Source organism: Priapulus caudatus, unplaced genomic scaffold, assembly GCF_000485595.1.
Source record: "Priapulus caudatus unplaced genomic scaffold, Priapulus_caudatus-5.0.1 Scaffold82, whole genome shotgun sequence".
Classification (NCBI taxonomy): Eukaryota; Metazoa; Priapulida; class Priapulimorpha; order Priapulimorphida; family Priapulidae; genus Priapulus; species Priapulus caudatus.
The window spans coordinates 52,669-63,861 of NW_014577143.1; the positions used below are offsets into that span (position 1 = coordinate 52,669).

General features: G+C 42.8%; 2 protein-coding genes across 2 annotated transcripts in view; both read right to left on the reverse strand.

The window, feature by feature from the left end:
- The window catches only part of LOC106804636 (leucine-rich repeat-containing protein 15-like), an 8,601-nt gene extending 2,547 nt beyond the window's left edge, over nucleotides 1-6,054 (reverse strand). The window contains exons 1-2 of the mRNA XM_014805903.1: nucleotides 5,937-6,054; nucleotides 149-1,415 (exon numbers count right to left, since the gene is read on the reverse strand). Of these exons, the coding sequence (XP_014661389.1) occupies nucleotides 149-1,393 (1,245 nt within the window). The 5' untranslated portion in view covers nucleotides 1,394-1,415; nucleotides 5,937-6,054. The remainder of the gene's footprint in view (nucleotides 1-148; nucleotides 1,416-5,936) is intronic.
- A 1,167-nt stretch (nucleotides 6,055-7,221) lies between these two features.
- LOC106804637 (proline-serine-threonine phosphatase-interacting protein 1-like) overlaps nucleotides 7,222-11,193 on the reverse strand; it is a 6,434-nt gene continuing 2,462 nt past the window's right edge. The window contains exons 2-6 of the mRNA XM_014805905.1: nucleotides 10,996-11,075; nucleotides 10,528-10,626; nucleotides 10,046-10,142; nucleotides 9,502-9,698; nucleotides 7,222-9,114 (exon numbers count right to left, since the gene is read on the reverse strand). Coding sequence (XP_014661391.1) covers nucleotides 8,956-9,114; nucleotides 9,502-9,698; nucleotides 10,046-10,142; nucleotides 10,528-10,626; nucleotides 10,996-11,075 — 632 coding nt within the window. The 3' untranslated portion in view covers nucleotides 7,222-8,955. The remainder of the gene's footprint in view (nucleotides 9,115-9,501; nucleotides 9,699-10,045; nucleotides 10,143-10,527; nucleotides 10,627-10,995; nucleotides 11,076-11,193) is intronic.

Here is an 11,193-nt window from a genome sequence, read left to right on the forward strand (position 1 = left end):
AGTAGTAGTAGTAGTAGTAGTAGTAGTAGTAGTAGTAGTAGTAGTAGTAGTAGTAGTATTTGTTGTAGTACAGCCACTGCTGCTTGTACTATTGCTGCCGCGGCGGGGCCACCGCTGCTGCTATCATTATAACGGTGTACATACTCACCGGTAGTTCCTTCAGATCGTTGTTCGACATGACGACCGTGTCTAGCACGACAGGCGCGTCGTCATCAAAGCTGATCGCGTTCTCCTCAATAACAGTCAACAGCCGGTTGTAGCGCAGCTGCAGTGTCTGTAGCGACGGCAGACCTCGCAGCGCGTGCGCCCTCACGCGTTCGAGCTTGGGCATCCTATTAATCCAGAGCGTCTTCAAAGCCGGAAGGTCTGTGACGAAGTCCGCGGGTAACTCCCGCAGCGGGTTGTGACTGACGTCGAGTGTCATCAAGCTGGGAAGCTTCCCGCTGATAGCTCGCATGAAGCTCTCGGGCTCTTTGAAAAGGTTATCGTTGATGAAGAGCGACTCCAGCTTGTCGAGTCCCTCGAAGAGATCGGCGTCGATGGCGGTCAGTTGCAGACCGGCGATGTTGAGCGTACGGAGGTTCGGTACGCGTCGGAGAATTTCGTCGTGGAGGATCTTGAGCGGGTTGTAGCTCAGCGTCAGCTTCGTGAGGTTGTCGAGACCAGAAAACTCGTTCTCGTGCAGATGGAAGATGCTGTTGTTCTCCAGATCCAGCTCGCGGAGGTTCTCCAACCCCGTGAAGATCCCGCTCGAGAGATGCAGCTCGTTTCCGGACAGAAACAGATTAGTGAGCTGCGGCAGCTGTCGGAACGCATCCGGTTCGATTGTCTCGATCCGGTTGTCGCGCAACACGAGCGTGACGACAGCGCGCAGCGGCGCCAACATGGCGGCCGTCACCATGGAAACGTCGTTGTTGCCGAACTCGAGCTTGGCGAGCTTGTCGAGTCCGTCGAATGCGCCGTCGCACGATGCCGCCGCGCAGCTGATGCGGTTGTCGGCGACGTGTAGCTCTCGCAGCTCGCTCAGCTCGCTAAAGGCTCCAGGTGAGATCGTGTGGATGGTGTTCTTACGCAGGTAGAGTCGCTCGACGTTGCGCAGACCGGCGAGCGACGCCGCCGTCAGGTTCGTGAGGCGATTGTCGGACACGTACACGCTCTTCACGCGCTCGTCGAGGTCGGTGAAGTCCGGCAGGGACTCGAGAGCGCGCGAACTGCAGTACATGCTTGCCGACCGTCGCACACAGCGGCAGACGGCAGGACAGCGAAGGTCCGTCGTCGTCGGCGGCGGTGTCGGCTCAGTGCTGTCAGGGTCGTCGGCGACGGAGGAGAGCCGGAGCAGGGAAAGCACGCAGACGAACGCTGCGACGTGGCGGAGGAGGATCGCGGGCGACATGGCTGCGCTTCCGGTTCCGGTTCTATCGGAAAGTAAAACGTCACGAGTGATGCGAATGTAGCGTCGATATCGATCTCTCTATCTATCATTCGATCTATCTATATATCCATCTATCCATACATACATCCACCCATCCATCTATCCAAATATCTATCTATCTCGCTATCTATCTATTTATCTATTTATCTATCTATCAATCTATCTATCCATTTATCCATTCATCCATCCATCCACCCATCTATCTATTTACCTATTTATCCATCCATCCATACATCCATCCATCCATTCATCCAATTATCTATCTATCTATCTATCTATCTATCTATCTATCTATCTATCTATCTATCTATCTATCTATCTATCTATCTATCTATCTATCTATGCTACCATCGATTCTAATCTATGCTATCTAATCTATGCGATCTATTCTATCTATCCATCCATCTAGCTATACTATGGCTATCCGATACTATGCTATCAATCAATCAATCTTATCTATCTATCTAATCTATGCTATTCTAATCTATCTGATCTCTGCTATCTATCTATCTATCTATCTATCGAGTCATATCTATCTAATCTATGATATCCTATCTTATCTATCGTATCTATCTAAGTCTATCTTATCTATCCATCTATCTCAGGCTAAGCTATACAATCCATCCATGCAATCTATCAAACAGACTCTGTAAATTACAAATGACTCTATACACAGCAAATGTTGTTGAACCGGTGAAATAGAAATGGCAAGGGTGTGTGTTGTCTTGGCGTCAAGCGAACGTTGCGCTGCTACATTGTGAATAAGCATCTAACCGAGCGTATTCTTTGTGCAGATATTAGCAATCGTAACATACCACGCCGTCTCAGTTGTGCGCGAAGGCATTCATAATTATTATTGTGTTTCGTAAAAATTACAAAGAGCTGGGAATTACAATTCACATTTCTGGCCGACCGCCGTGAGGTGGGTAAGCGTCTTAAATTGATGTGTGAGAATAACATACAACACGATACAAATGCATCACAAGAGTATATTGCTGTTACAACCAACAATTCAGTGCTATAACAAATAACCGCTGAGGTGGGTGATATTATGAATCTTTAGCTATTTGTCTACTGGTGAAAACATGACTATATAAATAAATTATGAACACGTACATTTATCGCATACACATGACGCACTGACAAGACACAGCGTCGCACACACCGCACACACACACACACACACACAACAACACACACACACACACACACCACCATACACACAGCACACAACACAGCACAAACCAGCAACACAGTCACACACACGCAACACACGCACACACACAACACACACCACCGGAGCACCAACACACACACAGCACACGCACTACGCACGCACGCACACAACACACAGCACACAACACACCCACACACACAACACACACACACAGCACACAACACACGAACGCGCAGCCGCGCCCCCCCCCCGCGCAGGCCTGAGCGCACTCACAAACACAGCACATCAGCACACACACACACAACCACCACACACACACACATCACACACGCACATCACACAACGAGCGCACTCACAAACACACGCACACACACTCACACTCACGCACACAGCACGCGCGCACGTATAGACAAACAGCGCGCCGAACAACACAGGCAAACACGAACGCACATATGCAGCACACACGTTCAACGAGCGACTTTAAGAAGGACAAGCGACTGTATGAATGTGTACGTAAATGTAAGTGCGCGTATCATACTTTTTTAATCTGTAAACAGGGGTTGTTGACACTGTCCCATACCACTTATTCATTTTTTAATCAAGCAACTTAATCACACTTAAACACACTTAATCACACTTAATCACACTAAAACACACTTAATCACACTTAAACACACTTATAATAGCGCGTTCACACGTAGCAAAATCCACGTTCGTACGCATACAAAAACAGAGTTTCGTAACGTACTCGCGGATATATTTCCCTCGTCTGAACGACCACAGTATAGAGCTATACGCGGTTCGGAAAAACGCGTATCACTACCTGACAAAATGAGTGCGTTCTACGTACTCCGTATAAGCTTATACGCGTATGAGGCGGAACGTGTGAACGACGGTATAGCTAACGCGTATACGCGTTCACGCTTTGTGGGCGAGAGAGAGAGAGAGACTGGAGAGAAGGAGAGAGAGAGAGAGAGAACTGGAGAGAGGGAGAGACAGAGAGAAAGAGAGAGAAAGAAGAAGACAGAGAGACAGCAGGAGACTGCATACGAGTTAGCAGAGAGGGGAGGAGAGAGGTGGAGACACCATAGAGGGAGAGAGAACCAGGGAAGAGGGGGAGACGCATAGAGATAGGGAGGAGAGAAAAAGAGAGAAGAGAGAAGAGAGAGAAGAAAGAGGAGAGGGGCGCGCGCAACAGCACCAGAGATGGGACACAGAAAGAAAAGAGAGGATAGCAAAAAGCCGAAACCTAATAACCGCATTGGCGTAAATCTTATCGTTTCTTTTCGCCGCTATGCGCGCAGCATAACGCGAACGTACGTACATTCCAAAACTACGTGTGAACGCTGTTTAACATTCAAGTCAAGCGTCTATACGCGTATCTTACGGAGTCCCGCGAAAGATACGCGTTCGAAAACTGCGTTTTACGGTACGGTGTGAACGCCGCTTATTAATCTCACCAGACATGCAACGACTTAATACGCATTTGATAGAGGGCGGCATATCGGCAACTGTTGTGGTCAGCAAGTGTAGTTTATCCTAATAGCCGCATCGATTTTGCTTTTACTTCGCGTGTGCTTATAAAGTAGCTGTCGATGTGTTACTAATAAGTGTGAAATATAACTTCAAATGTAATAAAAGTTAAATCATACCAAGATGTTGTGCTGTAGAGGGCCACATTCGCCATCTGTTGCATGATTTCAAGTTTTTACTTAGCCTATCGCTAGGGGCTAGAGCAGCAATAAATTATTAATGAGAGATACGATTTATGTTTTACCATGTGAAGCATACGACGGCATCCCCTCCTCATTTTAAATGCCTAATCTCAGCAAAGTCTTGTCTTTGTTTGTGAGATAAGGGCATGTGCAATTTAAAGTGCTCCCGCGCTGGTTACACGGAGATTTGGTGCGATAAACACCTTATACTATATGCCAGAGTTACTGGGCGGGTATGTGCTCACTAAATTAAAAATATTAATTTTCAAGAATACCAAATACCGAAAACCAATACCAAACCACCAATTTGGCATACCTATCACACCATAAATGATTCAAAGTAACGTGGATGTGAGCCAGCGCTAGTCCACGCTCTATTCAAATATATCTACAATAGGTACGCAAAAAAACACAAACGTGTAAAAAATGTAAAACCATATGATTCGCATCCACACGAGCATTCGAAAAGTCCGGTTTTTTACGATCTTTTGGCAAACGTATAACCATAAGTTATTATTTTCATCGTGTAGACCAGCGGGTACGATATCATATTTAGCAATAATGTACAGACAGTGATTAAGCAAGCCGAATTAAATAACTGATTAAATAGTTGTTAAAATTGACTTACGTCACGAATTTTCATGGAAAATTGTAAACAAATTTTGTTGCCATTATTTTTACATCGTAAAAGTAAGAACTACGGGCTAAACGTACTCGTCAAACCTCTACGCTGATAAGATTGTCTTCTCACTAGTTTAACAAATCCAAAAAACCCCCTGAACGAATTTTCAATAATTAAGATGTTCCTGACATTAATTGCTTGCATGGGCTAATGACTGGAATCGTCCACGAGTGTAGTTCACATCGAACAATTATAGTAAACACTAAGAAGTAAATGCAGCAATTTAACCATAAAAAGTGAACAGAATTAGGGCCTACTTATATTTTGCGAAAAGGAAAATTTATTTTGTATATTTTTATTTTTTACGGTGAGTAATTCACTTTAACCCGCGGATTGCGTACAACTAACTAGTTGTCAATTGCCCTCTGTTATAAGCGGATCCGACATTCGGTCACTGCCGTCCTAATAACGATTCACGCTCACACGCACGTAAACAATAGTATCCTCACAAACATGATAAGCAAGCAAACCAAACGACGACTCACCTTAATTCGCGAATTATAGCCGATGCGCTAACAGGCGCAGTAAAGGGCACTGCATTCACACACAGCCGCCGCTGTGATCGTTGTGGAGTATAAAGCGAACTGCACCACCGACTTACACTCGAAGCGCACTAACTATATCCAAATGTCAACGGCTCAAAACGTCAGTAGACACGTCGTTGAAATCTGTCGGCAAGCTTTCGTAAACATGGAGATTGAGAGAGAGAGAGAGAGAGAGAGAGAGAGAGAGAGAAAGAGAGAGAGAGAGAGAGAGAGAGAGAGAGAAGAGAGAGAGAAAGAGAGAGAGGAGAGAGAGAGAGAGAGAGAGAGTAGAGAGAGAGAAGGAGAAGAGAGAAAAGAGGAGAAGAGAGAGAGAGAGAGAGAGAGAGAGAGAGAGGAGAGGTAGTCCGCGCAACGAATTTTCCGCGACAGTTTCTCGGCCACGTACCTCGGAAAGGTTTCTGTACGTCCGACGTCAATAGTTATCTCCTTCTTTCTGTGCTTGTTGTCGCCGTGGGTGTGTGTGTGTTATTCTCTATCGCCTGCTCGTTCTAACTTCAATATCATTCCCGCTCGCTTTGCTTACATTGAACGTCACCATCCGGCCCTCGATGATATTATGAGAAATAAGGATTGTGCCGGTGTACGCGGGAGCGCCGAGGTATTGACATACTGGACCAAAGTACAACAGCACTGCCTGTGTATGTACGTGCGTGCACGTGAGTGAGTGTGTGTGTGTGTGTGTGTGTGTGTGTGTGTGTGTGTGTGTGTGTGTGTGTGTGTGTGTGTGTGTTCGTGCGTGGGTGCACGTAGGTCCACATGCGTGTTTGGTATGTGTGTGTGGGGGGCGTGTGTGTGCGTGTGCGCGCGTGTGTGCGTATGTATGTGTCGTATTTGTACACTCTTGGCAACAACTAACCTACACACTGATTGCTGCACCCGCCACGGTGAACCAGCTACTAGCCACTAGCCAGCTAACTGACACAAACATAATACGCAATAGATGGCGCCCACACGTTTACAACAATTTAACAATTTGCCACACAAACATCCAACGTAGAATACCGACTTGAGAATTAAACTTGGAAACAATGTCGCGATGCGGTCTCTCTAATATAGCTTAAAGTTTACGATGGCGCTCACAATGACGTCATTGCTTGTGAATGACCACCTATAGATGCACACTCTGTATGTATGCAGATCTCACACTATAGTATTGATGCAGAGCCGTAGCCCGCGGGTGCTGTGGCAGATGCGTCACTAGATTTCAGAGAAAAATTTATAGTAAAATATATAATATAGAAAAAGTATAAATAATATGCCTAGAATATTAATAATCTTAAAATAACAGGGCAAATATATCTCTTCAGCCAAATCTTATCCTACACGTGGTATGTTTCCTAAACTCCTTGACAGAGGATTCCATCGTTTTATTCCTCACAAAGGTATAAGGTAAGGACATTTGGATCATCCCCAGCAATGATTTTTCGCTGGCTACATACTCCTACACTAATCTATGTGTACATACGAGAAAAGAACATAATTATGCAAATTTGATAATGATATATGCTGGTATCTCCGAATCCCTCTATATCATACGTCACAACTACACGTTCGATGTGTTCTTGTGCATCGGTGTTGCATTAATAGACGAATAATGACTTTAAAAATATATTTGTAGACCTCCACTGTTATATTATTTCTTTACGTCAAACTACAAACCAAACAACAAATTTTTATTTTTTAAACGTTTTAATAAGACTGACAATATTTCTGTATAAATATAATTTACGTAAAACAAGTATATGAATGTATTTAGTGGGAGTTCTTTGCTTAGAATGCGTTACAAGAACTGCCACACAAATGTAATCCATAATATTAATCTTTCATGCATATTATCATAATATCTATTATCAGCGATCGTATGAAACATTGGACAGACTTTACTGCTACACATAATTTAAACAAGGAGGCAGATAAAACGCATTTTGGCACACATGTAGTAAAGGAATAACAGTATTACCCTACGTTTAATCTAACGTAACATGAACCACGTTTTCCCATTGACTCCATTATTTAATTGGAGGTGCGGTCATACGGACAGTTCTACTATAAAAACAATAGGTCCCATCTCTACCACAATAGTGATTTGATACTCTCATAATACAAGCACAATTATAAATGCAAGTAAACACAGTCAAACATACAAGTTGAATAATTAGCGATGTAACACAGGAAAGGAATCCCGGAATAAGAATTTGTACCCTCTAACTGGAGCACACTGGACGTAGGGCTGAATGCGGGAACACTCATTCTAGAAACACAGAATATGTAGGCGTTTCCTCTGAGGTCTGGAAGCTGTGTAACCAGCTTGTGGTAAATAGAAAACCTGGCTCGATCAACTTATTTGAAACTGGCTGCATATGTATTACACAAATGTTATTATAGGCGATTAAACATGCAAGTTTTTTTTTAGCAAAAAATTCCTTTCATTCCTTTAAAAAATTAGGTAAAATTAAATTTTCGTTTTATATCACAAGATTAGCAGTCATAAGTTACATATTGGTATAATACTATCATAATTACTCATAAGTTACTAATGGGTGAACGAATGGATATTATCTATATAAAAGAATACTATACTAATAAATACAGTTTATCTTTACAATTCAGCTAAAGAAACAGTAAGGTAAAACACAGTGCTGCTAAACCTATGAAAAATATCATATAAACACATGTGTACTTCACTAAATATAATAAATGTTTTGAAATTGCTTCGTTATACTATAAACAAGTATAAATGTAATGAGGCCTGATGTATCTGATGGTAAAAAAAAAACACGAGATAAATGTAGGTTATGCAGATTGTGACCGCGTAGGTATTGATTTATGACCATAAACGAACATTATCTGAAGTAGCTAAACATTAGTTGATCCTTGCAATCAATGTCAAAGCATGGAATGCACATAAACTCTTGAAAATATAACCTAAACTTACTTTATATAATAAATGTATGAAAACTGATTCATTATAATATAAACAACTATAAATGTATTAAAAATAACGATGATATACATGTATATCTTTGGTCGGTAAAATTTGATTTGAAAAAGAATCAAATTTATCTTCATATACAAATGCATACCTGTGGAATGCCAGTTAACCATCAACTTACAAATTACCATGCATCATGTAACACATCACAATGACGTGGAACCCCACGTTCCATTACATCATGTCCGACGTAGCAGAATACCACGTAACACAGTGCTATGCAATGTAACATTATGCATAGTTATAACACCATGATCTAACAGAAGCTTGTATGCTATTATCTCATGTCCCAGGTAGCAGCAGAGCACCACGTGATACAACATTCATATTACAGATAAAACTCCATTCAACATGACGCTGTGCCAAATTACGACTATGAAGAAACTATGGACAATGATTAATGCCCTCGGAATCAGAATCTATCGTGCAATACAGCCTCCACCTTCTTAATGTAGTTTGAAGGAACCAGACCAGTGGTGCCATCTGGTTTTCTGGCTGTGCACCAGTTAACGTCGACCTGTGCCAAGACTTCAAGGATCTCTCCATCTTTAATACTCATCTCCTCTTCCTGCTGCAAAACACAAGCAGAGCAAGTGTTACACTGCCCAGATCTCTTTCATCTTCACACCACTCGCAGAATTGCGTTAATATATGGCAAAACTGGCTCATAATAGCAAACTGCTGCCTGCAATGTTATCTACAATTGCAGCCAACTCGATGAAATAAATCTCAGGCATTTTCCTGTATAGTTAATGCTGAACGCACCCACAATGCAAACATGTCAAGAAACTCCTTAAAAACTCTAAAAATAATTTCTTGTTTGAAATAACTGATTTGGCCCAGCTGGGGTACTCCCCCCCCCAATAAGATCATTGGCATGGCAAATGCAAATGAGAACATTATTTTAATCAATTAAGAACAGCACAACTAGTTGGACGCCACGAAACGGAGCACTCACCCCGGCACTTGCAGCGTAGTCGAACAAGACGCGATACGTCTGCCCGGTGTCGCCCCCTAGGGCTTCTACCGACTCGTACAGTTGGTTGTCGATGGACGCTTCTTCGCTGTCCAGAACAGGTACTGTGGAGTCGTAGTCAGGGGCCGCCGCCCTGCGCATAGCTGTCTTTGTACAGGATGGCTCGTACAGAACTTTCTCTGTGAGGCAGACGAAAAAAGGTGATGATGCATAAGCATGTAATTTTCAATTTCCTCGTCTGCAATAGTAGTGAAAGGCTAGTAGACGTCACCGACCAAAATAGTTATGTGAGAAGGTAGCACGAGAAATTAAGTGTGAGAGTGAACGTAGAGTAAGACTTTATATGTACACATACATGCACAGGTATACATTAAGAGACACAGACCGGCCATTTCTAAGTAAAATCTTTATTTAACGATGATAAAAACACGTTAGGTTGTCCTCTATTAGCATTTCTAATCAAACACCATGCTCCTGATATTGTGTCACCCAATGACTGCTGTGAATTTGGAAGAAATCGACTTACCAGGTCTCATAGTACCTGTCTGTTCACTCTGTATGAACACCTGAATATCCTGTTCATAGTCAAACTTCTCCAATACAATTCTGACATCTTCATTGAGCTGTAAATAAAAACACCGCAGCTACGGTTCAGTACAGGCAGCAAGCTGCGCTATACCTACAAGGCTGCCACAAGCCACGCACACCGGACATCCATAAAGAAGAGCTCACAAGAGCTCCACAAGATGCAATTACCAGTTATATAAACACGATACGCACGAGGACGTGATCACAGAAGACAAGATTGCCATCATCTAGGTATATACTCTAGGGATGATCGTCAGTTGTTTTGTTCACTACGACGTGCTCATATGACATGCGCCATTGCAGGGTGAAGGGGTCCTTACATAACCCGGGATATACTCGTAGTTTATATGCCTCTAGGCAGCTTTTACCCAATGACTGGAAATAGGGACTGAACTCGTGTGAAAGTTTTTTTTTACGTACGTCATCGATCTGGATGCAGTTGAGCGATCCTATGTTGACGTGTAACCAAGACACATTTCTTATGAAGGCGAGTCTCTCCCTGTCCAGATGTTGCAGCGCCTGCCAAGCGAATCAATCAGGAATTTACAAACACACACATACACATGCACGCACACACGTACGCACACACGCACGCACACACAAACCTATGCACGCATGCATCCATATAGAAGTAATGAATGTAATTACATGATGCGAGGCAACGCGTTGGTTATGTCACTAATGAGAACAGATTTTCAGTTTTCATCCAGTTGTTATTTTACAACATGCACATTGTGTAAGCCATTTATACTGGATGAAGACAACAGCTGCACTTCAGGCTAGTTAGTTCTATGCTATGCCAGCCAAATGGAATGTACGACCCTTACTATAAAAAAAGATTTTTAAATTTCTTGTAAAGGTCTTATTAGCATAGTAACTAGAACTTACAGTTAGGCCTATCTCAGTCTCCTTCTCCCAGTTTGAACGCGTGGACTCTAGAGCTACAATAGCAGTCTTATACTGGTCATCTGCAACACATAAAATATATGCATTCTTGGCATCAGTATGTAATAAAAACAAATTGTTTTTTAATTACTGCTGATGGCATCTATAGGTAGAGTAATGTTTACATGGAAGATGCAAATA